The sequence below is a fragment of the Cervus elaphus genome, chromosome 10 (assembly GCF_910594005.1).
Source record: "Cervus elaphus chromosome 10, mCerEla1.1, whole genome shotgun sequence".
Taxonomy (NCBI): Eukaryota; Metazoa; Chordata; class Mammalia; order Artiodactyla; family Cervidae; genus Cervus; species Cervus elaphus.
The window spans coordinates 28495983-28511867 of NC_057824.1; the positions used below are offsets into that span (position 1 = coordinate 28495983).

The 15885-nt window shown below is 48.3% G+C and overlaps 1 protein-coding gene across 2 annotated transcripts in view; it reads left to right on the forward strand.

Moving 5' to 3' along the window:
* Positions 1-1995: 1995 nt before the first annotated feature.
* Positions 1996-15885, forward strand: part of NDE1 (nudE neurodevelopment protein 1) — a 34978-nt gene continuing 21088 nt past the window's right edge. For both annotated transcript variants that reach the window (XM_043914400.1, XM_043914399.1), the window contains exons 1-3: positions 1996-2129; positions 10955-11081; positions 12881-13034. In XM_043914400.1, the coding sequence (XP_043770335.1) occupies positions 10999-11081; positions 12881-13034 (237 nt within the window). In that variant the 5' untranslated portion in view covers positions 1996-2129; positions 10955-10998. The remainder of the gene's footprint in view (positions 2130-10954; positions 11082-12880; positions 13035-15885) is intronic.

Here is a 15885-nt window from a genome sequence, read left to right on the forward strand (position 1 = left end):
GGTGGGCTACAGCCCATGGGGTCGCTAAAGAGGTGGAAATGACTGAGTGACTTAACAACAACAAAGAGGAATTCAAGGCCATTCTTAACCATGGCAGGGATACAGGAGGGATTCCATGTTTGGTTGGAGGCCTCAAAGTAGCCAAGATCTCTCTGCCTCCAGTATCGTGACAAAGAACACTGGTTAGGAGTCAAACATACCCAGCTTTACAGCCTGATTTGTTATTGACTATTTGTTATTGTTGAGACCTTGGACAATGCATTTAAACTTCCTACACTTTTGCTTTCTCATCTTTAAAATGAAGACAATAAAGGTTCTTTCTTGCGGTTCTCATCATCTGGGTCTCAGCTCCATTGTAACCTGGTATAGTGGCCTTCTCTGACATTCTATCTGAAGGGACCTCTCCCAGCCCCTTTCTATTACATGACCTTGCTTTAGTCATAGCACTAATTAGCATCTGAAATTATTTCACATTTTCTGTTTGCTGATTTAGTGTCCCTTCTTAATACTACAAGCCCTTTGAAAACAGGTGTCTTGTCTGACACTTATTGTGCTATAAGTGAGTGCTCAGTAAAAATTTATAAACCTACTTGGTGAACAAGTAGGACTGCTGTGAAACCCGTATCAAGAAATTAGTATTATGCCTGACACAGACGGTGGTGGTTTAGTCACAAAGTGGTGTCTGTCGCTTGCCACCCCATGGACTGTAGCCCATCAGGCTTCTCTGCCCATTGGATTTCCCAGGCAAGAGTACTGGAGCAGGTTGCCATTTCCTTCTCCAAGGGATCTTCCCCACCCAGGAATCCAACCTGGGTGTCCTGCATTGCAGACAGATTCTTTACTGAGCTACCAGGGACCAGTAAAAACAATCATGATCACTACCTACATTTTTTGTTGTTCAGTTGCTCAGTTGTGTCTGACTATTTGCCACCCTGTGTACTGCAGAATGCCAGACTTCCCTGTCCTTCACTATCTCCCAGAGTTTGCTCAACCTCATGTCCATCGAGTTGATAGTGCTATCCAACCATCTCATCCTCTGTTGCCCCCTTCTACTCCTGCATAGATTATACTTAACTATGCGCTGAGGCAGTCCTAAACGTTTTACAAATGCTAAGTGAACTCATTTCATCTCTGCATAATCCTAGGGGTAGAATCCTATCACGAATTCCATTTTATAGATGAGGAAAGTAAATCACAGAGTTAACTTGCCCTAAGCAAATCAGTCAATCCTAAAGGAAATCAGTTCTGAATATTCACTGGAAGGACTGATGCTGAAGCTTCAATACTTTGGCCACCTGATGTGAAGAACTGACTCATTGGAAAAGACCCTGATGCTGGAAAAGACCGAAGGCAGGAGGAGAAGGGGATGACAGAGGATGAGATGGTTGGATGGCATCACCCACTAAATGGACACGAGTTTGAGTAAATAAACTCCGGGAGTTGGTGATGGACGGGAGGCCTGGCGTGTTGCAGTCCATGGGGTCGCAAAGAATCCATCATGACTGAGCGACTGAACTGACTGAACTTGCTCAAGATCATACAGCTACTAAGAGGCAGAGCTAGGATTCAAGGCCAGGCCCCAAAACAAACTCCTATAAAGGAGCTTTGCTGCCTTTGAAGAAGATAATGATGTCGAAATTTTTATATTGGTTGTAAAGTTCTGGGAAGGACCTGGGACATTGCTTACTCTAAGCGGACGTAGATCTTTGTTTTTCTATCTGTTTTCGGGGAAATCCAAGAACAGAAAAATGCAATTGGGGTTAAGGGCAGCGAGTCATATTTTCTTGAAATGGCCCTCAAGTCCAAGCCCGTTCCCCCGGAGTCTAGGGAGCAGCCCGCAGCCTCCAAGCCCGGCCAGAACCCTGCCCAGCAGCCGGAGCCTCCCAGAACCCCTCCCGCCAGCCCGCCTCGGGCCGCCGCGTGGCCGCGCCGCGCCCGGGACCTGGGAAAAAAGTTTCCAAAAGGCGCTGCTCGGCGCTGATTGGCCGCGGCGGACGCGGTCCCGGGGCGCGGCAGCCAATGGATGACGCCGGCCGCGGACGCGGGGGCGGGGGCGGCGGCCAGAGGCCGGGGGCTGCACCGCCTCCCGCCGCCGCCGCCGCCGCCGCTGGTCCGCAGAGCCGGAGCCGGTAAGTGCGGAGCTGCGGCCCCTGGGGTAGGGGTTGCTCGGAGGCTGCCGCCGCCGCCGTCCTCATCATCGCCACGGCCGCGGGGAAACTCTTCTCCCCGCCCGGCGCCCGCCGCTCTCTCGGGACCCCCGGCCACCGCCGTGCAGGGAACTTGGCGCGCCCCTCACTTGGGCGTCTCTTCCCGGGCGCTGGGCTCGAAAAATCGCGCTTCTCCGGAGCCTCCCTTCCTAACTTTGTGCCTTCCCACCCTTAGGTCCTGCGCGCCCGTCTCCTCACCCTTTCGCCAACTTTCTTTCTCTTTCTGCGCTCTCCTCCCTGCTTGATTTCCTCGGCCCTTCTGCCCTGCTCGTCCCGGGTCCCCGGAGCCCGGTTGCTCTGCCCTGTTCCTTTCCACCACCCCACCCCCGGCACCCCGACATCCTTCCTAGAGTCCCCTGGTCTCCCTTCTCGTTCAGTTTTCTGCCCCGCAGCCCTCGCCCTTTCCTCCTGCTGCCCCCACCTCCCTCTCCATCCTTGTAAGCCCCCCGCCGCCCCCATTCTCGCCCACGTCCCCACCCCGCTGCCACCCTCGGCGGAGGCCTTTTTCCAAAAACCTCCCCCCTCCTTGGCACTCCCCTCCGTTTGGGAACGTGTTTGGAACGGTCTTGTTCCCTCCGCCTTTCTCAGATCTCTGCTGCAGGACGGTTCAGATTTCCTTTAACAGCACTTTGGGGAAAGATCGGATAAAGGATGAAAACGCTTCTTTAAGAGCTTGAATGCGGTGGCTGGGCTTACCTGCCTCTCTAAGGTCATAGGAAACCCCTTTGGACACTGCTTTTTTGGGGGGAACCTAAGGTTATCTTCTCCAGTCTTCTCAAGTTCACTGTCTCCTGAGGGCTTGACCTTCCCTGATTTCTTGGTCCAGGGTTGGTACCTGATTGTGCCTTTCTCTACTTTTAGGTCCCTTTAAATTCCTTTCTAAAGAAATGGCCTATGCAGCCTGTGCTGGACAGAAATTTCTGATTTTCTCTGTGAGTTTTGTTGATGTATTCTAGGAAAGGATGGCATTGTAGGGGTGTGTGTGTGTGTGTGTGTGTGTGTGTGTGTGTGTTAGGAAAGGATGGCATTGTAGGGGTGTGTGTGTGTGTGTGTGTGTGTGTGTGTGTGTGTGTTGTAGGGTGTGTGTGTGTGTGTGTGTGTGTGAGTGTGTGTGAGTTGCTTGTGCATGCTGCGTGCTAAGTCGCTTCAGTTGTGTCCACACCTTTGCGACCCGATGGACTGTAACCCACCAGGTTCCTCTGTCCATGGGATTCTCCAGGCAAGAATACTGAAGTGGGTTGCCCTTTCCTTCTCCAGGGGATCTTCCCAACCCAGGAATCCAACCCGAATCTCCCAAATTGCAGGCGGATTCTTTACCATCTGAGCCACTGGGGAAGCATAGGATGTGGGTAGGGTCCTTTGAAGGGTAATTGGAGTCCGGGGACTCTCAGAGCCACTTGTAATCTAATCTCTGACCCGTCCTGCGTGCCCCCTCCCCCCCGCCCCCCTACAACCGCCACCATGGGTATTTCACCACTTCTGAAACTTAAATCTTTCCTCTTGGTGTGTCTTTTGTGTCAGATTAGATGCAGATGATCCATGCTCCTACAGTGTCAGAGGCCTCTGGTTGGTGTCTTTTTTCCCATTTTGGATAATAGTTTCTTAACTTCGCTTATTCTGTTAGGATGTTATTTTTGTTTCTGGAATGTGTTCTTTTGCTTTAGAACCTGTGAGGCCAGAGAGATTGCACTCCTTTTGCTCATAAGATAATTCCCTAACAGGACCGTGCTGGTAGACAGAAAGTTTTGTCTGCGGCTTGTACAATGTTTGCACCTAGTCCTGCTCTAGGTGCTTTGGGTCTGATGTGCTCAGCAGTACTTAGTAGGTGTTGGGAAATGTTTGGAAAGGAAGAGACTATACACCACTGTAGGAAAAGCTCCCTCCCTGGCATCTTGGTTCAGTAGCATAAAATTCTCCTTGGACAGTAGCTTTCTGGTTTTGTTGTTGTTGTTCACTTTTAAGCTCCTTAAGATTTCAAAGGCAATATGTGCTTATTGTAAAAAACATTTATTGTAGTAGGTGTCAGGAACAAGTTCTCATCTTAGTGTCTGCCTTAATCCCATTCTGGTACCTCCTTCCAGACCCTTTTCTGTTTGTGTACACAGCGGAAGGTACATTTGCAAACAAAAATGGCACCTTTTTTTTTTTTTTCTTTTTTTACACTTTAAACTTTTTATTTTGTATTGAGGTAGAGCCAGTTAACAGCTTGTCGTAGTCTCAGCTGAACAGAGAAGGGATTCAGCCATACATGTCCATGTATCCGTTCTCCCCAAACCCCGCTCCTATCCAGGCTGCCACATAACATTGAGCAGAGTTCCATGTGCTATACACTAGAAAAATGGCACTTTCTTAACATAAACTTTCTTCCATATCATTACTTTTAATTCTTCTTCACTGCACAGTTTTCCAATCAGTCTTCAGTTTCTCCAGCTCCCCCTCATCATTACCCTCAGTGATAGTGTACACCCTTGAGCATATGTCCTTGCATGCCTGCTGAGGTTTTTTTGTGGGTAGATCATTTCAGACTTTGAAAGCACCGAGACAGAAGTCAGACTTGCTGACTCTTGACTGATTTTGCCCCAGTGATGTCACTTATGCAAAATGTAAAGCCTGCGTCATAAAGTGGAAGCTGTGGGAGCCTGTGCTGGCCTTTGGCAGCTTCTTTCTCCTCCTCGCTCATGTGTTTTGATTGGGAAGGAGTGTGGTTGGGGTGGAGAAGTTAATCCCTGATGGTTTGTAGGTGTGGATTGCTCCTGACCAGCTGTGCTGGCTTTCTTCAGTCAGAAGAGAGCTGAGAAAGACTGCTTTGTCTTTTCTAGAGTTTTGAAATCAAAGGTGTGTGTCTCAAGTGTGTTTTCAGACTTTCCTAATAAGTTTAATCATGGAAAACATGCCAAAAAAAAAAAAAGCTTGCTGAAATGCTTTTGTAAGAGTAATAGATCTAAGTTATCCATAACAGAAAATAAATACCTCTGGGACCACTAGATCCCAGTTTGTGCTTGCATGCTGTAGCACACACATTTGAGGTGCCCAGCGGTTTGCCCACAGAGCTGCTGGGACAGGATGCGGCAGGATGGTGTACTGAGAATGCAAGTTGGCAAGCCAGATCCCTTGACACAGATGCAATAAACGCATGCAGTATCCAGTTTGAAGATAGTGGGTACAAAGTTGTGTATGCTATGACTACTCACTGACACCTGCTTGTCACAGTGCTTTTTGAAAGACCACATAGCCCCAAAACTGAATCTGACCTCTGTGCAGTCTATCGGCAACCCCAAGGAGACCTTGAATTTGAACTCAAAGTCTCCCTTGCACTTGGGTCTCGTTTGCCTCTGTCACTCCTTTGCGTCTATGGAGATGGCCAAGACATGTAACATTTCTGCTCCAGCTTCCCAAGAAGCCCAGTGATTGCCTTACCAATCCCTGGGTCGGGAAGAGCCCCTGGAGGAGGGCATGGCAACCCACTCCAGTATTCTTGCCTGGAGAATCCCATGGACAGAGGAGCCTGGCGGGCTACAGTCCATAGGATCAGAAAGAGTTAGACACAATTGAAGTGACTTAGCACGTGCACGCGCGCACACACACACACTGTCTCTCTCCAGCATCTTAGAGGTAAACAGAAAGGGTCAAGTTGTTTGGAAATGACATATTAAATGCCTAGCACCCCACAAACAGAAGATGATGATAAACTTGAGTAAATAATGCAGGAAAGGGGAACCTTTGCCAGTCATCTTGCCTGCTGTCTGGCAGACAAGACTGCGCGGTTAGAACTTCTCTAAGATATTTTCAAGTGGAAAAAAAGAAAGGTTTAGATTTTTAAGTGTGGTGTTTCATAAGAAAGTGAAGTTGAGCTGTTATTTCTTTCCTCTTAGCCTTGAGCATCATCTTCTTCTTCCCTAAGGGGTGTTTTTAAAATGCAGGGTTTGTAATTAGAGCCACAGTGGAAATGCCTCCTAAAACATCTCAAGTTCATTTCTTTACTGAGGCTTAACTTCTAAGCCTCGCTGGCCATGATCACAGTGCCCTTTTCTAAAACTCATCCGTGGTAAGACTGCAGGATGGTTATTAAAACTCCAGTAACTGTACTGAATATTCCTTGTCATGTAAACCTGGGAAGTGGGTAGTTTCCAACATGACACCCTGTCCTTCAGCCCCTTCCCATCAATGAGATGCCACTTGGGTGCTAAGCAAGAAAGGTTTTTCCTGATCCTATTAAGTACCTTTCTCGGCCATTTGGCTAAGATCAGGTGTGGTATGGTGGCTTCCCAGGTAGCACAGTGGTAAAGAATCTGTCTGCTGATACAGAAGACGCAAGAGACAGGATCAATCACTGGATCAGGAAGATCTCCTGGAGAAGGAAATGGGAAACCACTCAGTGTTCTTGACTGGACAGTCCCATGGACAGAGGCGCCTGGAGGGCCATAGTCCACGGGGTTGCAAAGAGTCAGACACGACTGAACGACTGAGCACACAGATATACATTAAGTATCCTAGAGATTTGTAGAAACTATCCTTCAGAGAGTCTCTTGCTTCTTTTCCTTAATCTCACATCCCCTTCCAGCGAGTGGTCAATCTCTATGTTCCCCTGTGTGTTTTTTCCTTCTGCAAGCATTTATTGAATGCCTCTTATATGCCAGACACTGTTCACGGCATTGGGAATTAAAAAAAAAACAAACCGATGGTGAGGGTCCCTGTGCTCAAAACTGATGTTCCAGTTGTTGCTGTTCAGTCACTCAGTTGTGTCCGACTCTTTGTGAACCCCATGGACTGCAGCATGCCAGGCTTCCCTGTCCTTCACCATCTCTTGGAGCTTTTTCAAACTCAGGTCCATTGAGTCGGTGATGCCATCCAACCATCTCATCCTCTGTCGTCCCCTTCTCCTCCCGCCTTCAATCTTTCCCAGCATCAGGGTCTTTCCTAATGAGTCAGCTCTTTGCATCAGGTGGCCAAAGTATTGGAGCTTCAGCATCAGTCCTTCCAATGAATATTCAGGGTTGATTTCCTTTAGGATTGACTGGTTTGATCTCCTTGCAGTCCAAGGGACTCTCAAGAGTCGTCTCCAACACCACAGTTCAAAAGCATCAATTCTTTGGTGCTCGGCCTTCTTTATAGTTCAACTCTCACACCTGTACGCGACTGTTGGAAAAAACCATAGCTTTGACTAGACGGACCTTTGTTGGCAAAGTAATGTTTCTGCTTTTTAATACGCTGTCTAGGTTTGTCATAGCTTTTCTTCCAAGGAGCATCTTTTAATTTCATGTCTGCAGTCACCATCTGTGGTGATTTTGGAGCCCAAGAAAATAAAGTTTGTCATTGTTTCCATTGTTTCCCCTTCTATTTTCCATGAAGTGATGGGACCGGATGCCATGATCCGCATTTTTTGAATGTTAAGTTTTAAGCCAACTTTTTCAGATAAAACAGAAACACAACTCATAAAGTGATGAAATAAAATGAAGCAGGGATTAATGTGGCAGTGAAGGGCTGGAGGAGGTATTTGGGGGGATCTTCAGAGAAGATCTCTCTGGGGAAGACGGTTCAGCTGAGGTCTAAATGGTGAGAAGGGAATCTGCGGGCAGAGATCTGAAGGAGGTGCATTCCAGGCAGAGAGAGCAGCCAGTGCAAAGGCCCTGAGGTGGGAGCATGCTTGGTATGTTCAAGGAACAGAAAGAAGGCAGTGTGACTACAGCGTAAGCGGGTGAGGGGCAGGGCTGTAGGAAATGTTTAGAGAAGTAGACAGGGACTCGTGATGATGAACTTGAACATGAGCTTTTCCCAAGCAGCAGGAAAAGTCAGTGTACATTCACTGTTCCTGGTTCCTGACTTTCTCACCCTCCTGTACACAGAGATCCCCCCCTGCCATGCGGTTGCGACTGTCCCCACGATCATCAGTGGCCACACGGCACTCAGTCACGATTGCGTGGGCTCTGGGCTCTGAACACTGTAGACGTTTGTCTGGTGACCTCATACAAGATGAGCCCAGGGCTCATTAGAGCTTGTGGCTTGAGCAGGGATTACCAGAATTAGGTTTGCCCTTGCCTGTCACCGTGGTAATTACTATTATCTACACTCTAGGTGCTCTTATCCTTTCCACTTTCAGCAGACAAGATCGTTCACTCCAGACATTCATTAGGCCTCTCTGGTAGCAGAAATCCAGGCCTAACTGGTACAACCAAGAAAGGAAGTTGATTACCCCTCCTCACCTTCAGTCGGGGATGCCTGGACCCAGGTGTCCACCTCTTGGCCCTGCTTTCCTGTTTTGCCTTCGTTCTCAGGCAGGCACCTCCCTTGTGATAGAGAGATGACCACCATGAACCCTAATGGAAAGAGAATTTCTTCTCCACTCCTCCCACCACGGATCCCGGCTTTACAGAGATAAAATTGACATTTCACATGGTGTAAGTTTAAGGTGTAGCACATGGTGATTTGAGACATGTATATATTGTGAAATTATCTTTATAGTAAGGTTAGTTACATCTTCAGAGAGTTTCTTTCTTGATAGCTCTTTCAAAGGCCTGGGCCTGGACTGTCACGGGCTCAGCTTGGATTAGGGCTACCCCTGAACCAATCATTGGCTCAGCTGGGGTTAGGCCCATCCTTGTAACTTGTTCAGCCTGGGTTAGGCCCATCTCTGATCCAGTCATTGGCTTACCTTGAGTTAGGCTGATCCTTGTCATTGGTTCAACTTGGGTTAGACCCACCCTTGTCATTGGGCTCAGCTTTGGGAGAGGCCCACCTCTGAGCCTGTTACTGATGCTGGAGGCATGAGTAGTCACATGCCATCTCCTGGGTGCAGAGGCTGATGACACGTCCACCTGAGCCCCATGGAAGGAGTGTAGAGTTGGTTCCCCCAAGACAACATTGGGGCGCTATTATAAAAAGATGGAAGAAGGGATGCCGGACTGGGGGAAAAATCAAGTTAACAACTTTCTGCTCCCTCTAGCTTCTCTGCTTTGATCAAGCTCTCAGAGAAACTCTGTTCCCCAGAAGGGAGTGGGTGGGGACATGGCATGTTTTTTCTGAATCAGGGAAGGGCGAGAAATTTGAAGGGAGGGATGTGAATACAGGTCCTAACAGATGTAGAGTTGTCAGCAAGTGCTTTACTCAGATGCAGGTATCGTTGTTCAGTTTCTACCAGGGACCCACCTGGTTGATGATCATGTCCGTGTCAAAACTGACATTTTTAGCAGAATGATTTGTACTTTCTACCTAGATATTCGGCTTATTAGTTACGTCTTGCAGAGTTGGGGGTTGTGTTCCTTCTTTTGTCCCCAAAGATAGAACCGTGAGCTATCTTGAAGGGAAGAAGGGACTTTGGAGGAATCTCATTTGAATTCCTAATAACCTTTTGACAAACAGAGTCTTAAACAAATTGAGAAAATAAGCTATTACATTGAGAAGCACTATCAGCAAGGAGTCCAAGGACTGATAAGTGTTAATAGAAATCTGTTCCTGACCTCTGCCCTGGATAGCTCAGCATCCTCAGAGCCTCAGGCCCTTATCACCACTCCCCTCTGTTGTTCAGTCACTAAAGTCGAGTTCAACTCTTTGCCAGCCCATGGACTGCAGCACGCCAGGCTTCTCTGTCCTTCACTGTCTCCCGGAGTTTGCTCAAACTCATGTCCATTGAGTCAGTGATGCCATCCAACCATTTCATCCTCTGTCATCCCCTTCTCCTCCTGCCTTCAATCTTTCCCAGTATCAGGGTCTTTTCCAATGAGTCGGCTTTTCGTATCAGGTGGCCAAAGTATTGGGGCTTCCGCTTCAGTCCTTCCAGTGAATATTCAGGGTTGATTTCCTTTAGGATTGACTGGTTTGATCTCCTTGCTGTCCAAGGGACTTTGTCTAATTTGTCTCCTTTCTTCTCATACCCAGTTCTCCAAAATCCTGTCTACTTCCTCTTCCTTGCCTCCCAGTCACTCCTCCACCCCCTCTATCCCTCCTCCCAGTGTTGAAACCATTCTTGCTTACATCACCAGTGACCAACATTTTACCAAGTCTCGTGGGTGGATATTTTTCAGAAGTCATCTGCATCTCGGATACCATGGACCATTCATTCCCCATTTTCCCCTTGAAACTGCTCCTCCCTGTGTAGTCCCTCTTCTAGTTCTCAACCCTTGCACTTGTTTCTCCTGTCTCCTTCCATCCCTGGTTCTTCCTTTGCTCAGCGTTCAGATACTGGCATTCCTCAGAGTTCAATAAATAATCCTCAGTGGATTCTTCGATGGTTCAGTCACAAGAAAAAGGGAAGAACCAGCTACAAACTCATGACTCTTAAATTTGTGTTGTTAGCCCAGACTTCACCCCAAGTTTCAGATCCGGTGTTACATCTTGATGGATCACAGGCCAATCCAACTAAAAGTGTCCGAAGCTGGTGTCAAGTATCTCCTTACCTTTCAGACTTCCCTTCTGACATTCTCCATCTGTGGTGATGGTGATGGTGGAGGCACCTGGTTGTCTAAGTTAGAACCCCTAAACTGCCCTGCTCTCCCCTTCCCTCCAATGTAATAAAATCAGCAAATCCTGGTAGGTGTATTCATCCATGGAATGTAACATATTGTAATATAATGTAATGAATGTAATGTAAATAATGGACTATAGTCTTCTGGGTTTAGTTTTTAAGATTTTTGGCTTTTTTTTTTTTTTGCCACATATAATCCAACATAAAGTTCAGGAATTTTTCCCCACCTCTATTAAAGATCAGCTGTTCAACCAGATGTAGGTAATAGCTTTAAAACTTTCTCTCCTAGACATTATGCACCAGGAGGAGTGACCACTTACCCCCGTTTCCACAATGGCGGACTCGGGCAAGACCTTCAGCTCCGAGGAGGAGGAAGCCAACTATTGGAAAGACCTGGCTATGACCTACAAGCAGAGGTCAGTTCTCCCAAGCCCACCTTGCGTTTTCTTCCCACAGTGACGGCCTCAAACATTTACTGTGGGCCTGCTGTGTGCCAAGCCCTGAGCATACATCATCTCAATTAAATCTCCATGGTGGCCCATGGAGAAACCATTCTCACCCCATTTTACAAATGGGGGACTGAGCCTCAGTGACAGCAAGTAATTTGTCTAAAAGGCACACAACCGGGGTGGGGGGAGGCGGGGGCAGCAGACCTGGGATTTGGACCCCAAAGCCTCGGGTCCTAAGCATAGGGCTGTGCTACTTCCCAGTTTATCTTCTGGCAGAGATTTTTGTTTGTCTGTTTCTTTGTTTAAGTGTAAACGGTTTCTTTTTATTCTTTTTATTGTTGCTATTTTGTAACATAGGCAAAATTATTTAAGTCAATAAATTTTTAAGGAATTTCTCATGTTCTGATTCTTTCCACTGCCAATCACCTTAGTTCCTCCATAGTTATACTATTCAAGATAAGTAAACTATGAAAAACTCAACATTCAGACTTTTTTAATCTTAGTTATTGGCATATCCCAATGATCTGTACCCCTCTATTAATAGGGTGTGACAGCTTAGGAATGAATATGATTTGAATTAAACACATTTTTAGAGAGTATCAAATTGTGGCAGTGTTTTATCAACTCCTGGATGCCTTATCTGGTCAGCCCTTGGTGTGTGGGAGAGAACTTCTTCCTAATCTAGCAGTCTAGGTTGTTACAAGCTTTTAAATTTGAAACCTGTTTCAGTGTCCCTATCTGGGAGCTGTGGGTGTGTGCTTAACATTGTTTCTTTCATTGTTTCTCGTGGATTCTTGTAATCTGCTCCTGCAGCCCTTATTCTAGCCCCTCTAAGGCTCTTGTTCAAGCTCTTTATTCTTAGTTTGATTTAAACTGAAAGTGAAGTCGCTCAGTCTTGTCCGACTCTTTGCGACCCCATGGACTGTAGCCTACCAGGCTCCTCCATCCATGGGATTTTCCAGGCAAGGATGCTGGAGTGGGCTGCCATTTCCTTCTCCAGGGGAATCTTCCTGACCAAGGGATTGAACCAAAGTCTCCCGCTTTGCAGGCAGACGCTTTACCATCTGAGCCACCAGGGAAGGGCTTGTTTCTTTGAAAAAAAAAAAAAGCCTTGAATTTTAAGGATTGAGAAGCCAGAATTGGGTGTTTGGGATATGGAGCCAGGGACCCTAGATAGTGGTATGGTAAGTGAACCTTTGTATTATGTCCAGTTTCTGCTTGTAAATAACTCTGCAGAGAGTATACAGTCTGAAGTATATTTACTGTATGTTGGGTCCCAGAAGATACACATCGAATGAATGAGTGGACGGTGAATTGGTTAAGAAAGGGCTGTGGTTGTGCACATGTGGGCACGGCTGCACGCTCTGTCTCTGACTCGTTTGACCTTGAGACGTGTGTGTGTGTGTGTGCTCGGTCGCTTCAGTTGTGTCCAACTCTTTGTACCCCATGGACTGTGGCCCGCCAGGCTCCTCTGTTCACAGGATCCTCCAGGTAAGGGTACTGGAGTGGCTTGTCGTGCCCTCCTCCAGGGGTCTTCCTGACTCAGGGACCGAACCTGCGTCTCTTAGGTCTCCTGCATTGGCAGGTGGGTTCTTTACCACTAGTGCCGCCTGGGAGGACCTTGAGACAGATGACCTCATCATCTGTATCATGCGGGTCATGACAGTCCCTGCCTCAAAAGGCAGTTGAATAAAGAGCAGATCCACGTCTAAGACTCAGCAACGCGTAAGCACTCAGTGATGAGCTGACATCTGGGAATCCCGCAGGGCAGAGAACACGCAAGAGGAGCTCCGGGAATTCCAGGAGGAAAGCCGGGAATACGAGGCAGAACTGGAGACCCAGCTGCAGCAAACTGAGAGCAAAAACAGGGACCTGCTGATGGAAAACAACCACCTTCGCATGGAGCTGGAGACCATCAAGGTGAGGGGAGACACACCCAGGTGTGTGGGTGGGCGTCCGCACCCATGACCAGAGAAGGGAGCCTGTAGGTGTGGCCCTGGCCCAGGCTCCCTCCCGCCCCCAGAACTGCAGGCATGAGGGGCCCTTGAGCTCCCAATGCCCCTGTAAGAGACAGAGGATGAGATGGTTGGGTGGCATCACCGACTCCATGGACATGAGTTTGCGTAAACTCCGGGAGTTGGTGGTGGACAGGGAGGCCTGGCGTGCTGCAGTCCGTAGGATTGCAAAGAGTCAGACACGACTGAGCGACTGAACTGAATTGAACTGAAGACAGGTCTCACACGTGTCCGGTGGCCATGCTTAGCAATCCCACAGCACATGTGGAAGGTAGACTTTTCTAGAGTATGGATCATGGCTGGAATTGCTGATTGTTTTAAAGCCCAGGGTTATGCTGTCTGAAATGCCACGTGTGGCAATTGACATTTAAGTTTAATGAAAGTAAAATAAACAGCAGTTTAATTCCTCAGTCTTTCTAGCCACCTCTCAAGTGCTCAGTAGCCACACGTCTCTAGTGGGTGTCAGTGTGAATGTAGAGGCTGTAGAATGTTTCCATCGTGTGGAAAGTTCTGTTGGGCAGAACTCAGGCTCCTCAGCCTGGGCTCTCTTGACATTTGAAGCCACATGACTCTTTGTTGCCAGGGCCGAGTTTTATGTTGCGGGGTGTTCAACAGCATCCCTGGTCTGCACCCACTAGACACCAGTAGCACCTCCTGCCTCAGGTGGCGACCGCAAAAGTACCTGCAGACATTGCTGAGTATCTGGAGAACCACTGCTCTGAGAAGTAAAGACTGAACACTGTAAGTTAGCAGACGCTCGCGAAGTGTTACGTTGGCCTTAGAGACGGCTCTCGGCTCTCCCTGCCAGGCAGGGTCACCTGGCCGGCTTTATAAACATCAGATGGGCCTGGCCCCACCCCGCCCTGAGATTCTAGTTCTCGGGAAGTCTGGGTGGGGCTCCAGCAGGCCTGCGTGTCTTTTTTTTTTTCTTTCTTAATTTCTTTTTTTTAAAACAGAGCTGCTCCTATTTATTTTGATGAGCCACGGGGGGAAAAAGCCAAGGTCCTGCAGTGTGAGCCCAGGGCTAGGTGTGATGCGCAGGAAAGAGGTGTGCCCTGGCTCCTGGAAGCCTCGTGGGGAAGACAGGCCTAACAGCTGGAAGCATTTAGCCAAACGATGCTCAGACACAGGCAAGAATGAACGTCAAGTGGACCTTGGGAATCCGGGTTTACTGGCACACAGGAGAAAGTGGGGCCAGCAGATAGATTGGGGATTGAGGGGTGAGGAGTAGCGGAGGAAAGACCCCACAGACTTTGGAAGCTGAATGGTGGACTCAGAGCTTTAATGGTGTAGACCCCAGAGTCCAGGCTAGCCATCCACAGGTCAGTCTGGCCCATAGATGTGGTTTGCTTAAGCCTTTGGTGGTTTTCACTCAACATTTTATCATGAAAGCTTTCAAGCACACAGTCCGGTTGAAAGAATCTCCCAACGAACACCTGTATATCCACCACCTTGGCTCTGCCAATGACCTCTGCCAAACTTGCTCTTTATTATCTGTCCGTCCATCAGTCTGTCTTCCCAGGCATTTCAAAGTGAATCACCAACTTCTGTATGCTTCCCTGTAAATACTGCAGTAGGCTATTAACTAGAGGTGAAGGTTTGCTTATGGTTCAGAATTCTTTTGATAGTAACATTTATCTCTTTAATGGTTTTTAAAAAAAATATTTAATATCTACATTCAGAATTGTGAGGCTTCTTGTAAGAACTTGGATTTCCAGTTTCCTTTGATCTTCCCCTGGTGGCTTCTGCCACCCCAGCCTGGCCTTCATCCATACCCGCAAAAGGCAGAGTCGTGGTTGCTTAGAGCAAGGTCACTCCAGTCCCAGCTACTATCCCCCCCATCTCCCCAACTCTGACGTCGGGGGCTGAGTGTCATCTGTGGGTTACACCTGGCCCACGTCACTCACTTTGTTAACAGCCTGACTGCTGCCCTGGGCACTGGGGAACCATTACAGCTTTTACACTGAAGGGGGCTCGGGGCCAGAAGACTGGTGGTTTGAACCGTGGTTTGGAGAGGTTAGGAGGACTTGCACAGATGCTGGTAAATGTGCATTTGCTAAGTAAGTAACCACTTCCAGACCAAGCCCTTGAACTGGCGGAAGACCTCTCTGTGAGGTTTGTGAGCCACAGGGAGAGGAAGGGGATGACCTCGGAGTGAAGAACGGCCCTCAGCACATATTTCTGTCACCGAAGGGAGAAGTCTTCAACTGAGTCGGACTCCTTGACAACTGGCTTATTCATCGCCAGATGAATAAAAAAGCTTGTAAGGGATCCAACAGAGCGTCTATTGATGCCTCCATCAGCTGACAGTTTATTATAATTAGCCCCAGATGAAAGCCCAACAGCTTTTTCATGTCCCCACGTTCAAAGGACATCATTTGAATCTCTGTGCTGGTGGACAAGCCCCGTTAACCGCGTCCTCTGGGAACCCGCGTAGGAATTTAGGTTAATAACCTGGGATCCTGTACCCTCCTGTTTTATTTTGGGGGTGCACCCAGGCCAAGGGTGGACGCGATCAGAGCCACGCCTGGGAATTCGCCCGAGCCTGGGCCGGCTCGGCCCCTGCTTGTCGGAGTTGAGATGCTTCCCGTGCTCACAGCCAGGAAGCAGAGCATCTGAGGAGACTGAGTGAATGAGGACAGACACCCCTGCCCTGTAACGTCTGTCTGTCTGTCCTGAGGCCCTTCTCCTCTCGCGAAGGCTCTGGCCACGCCTTTCTGGCCCTGGGCACCATTACCTCACCCTCCCCAGAGCCT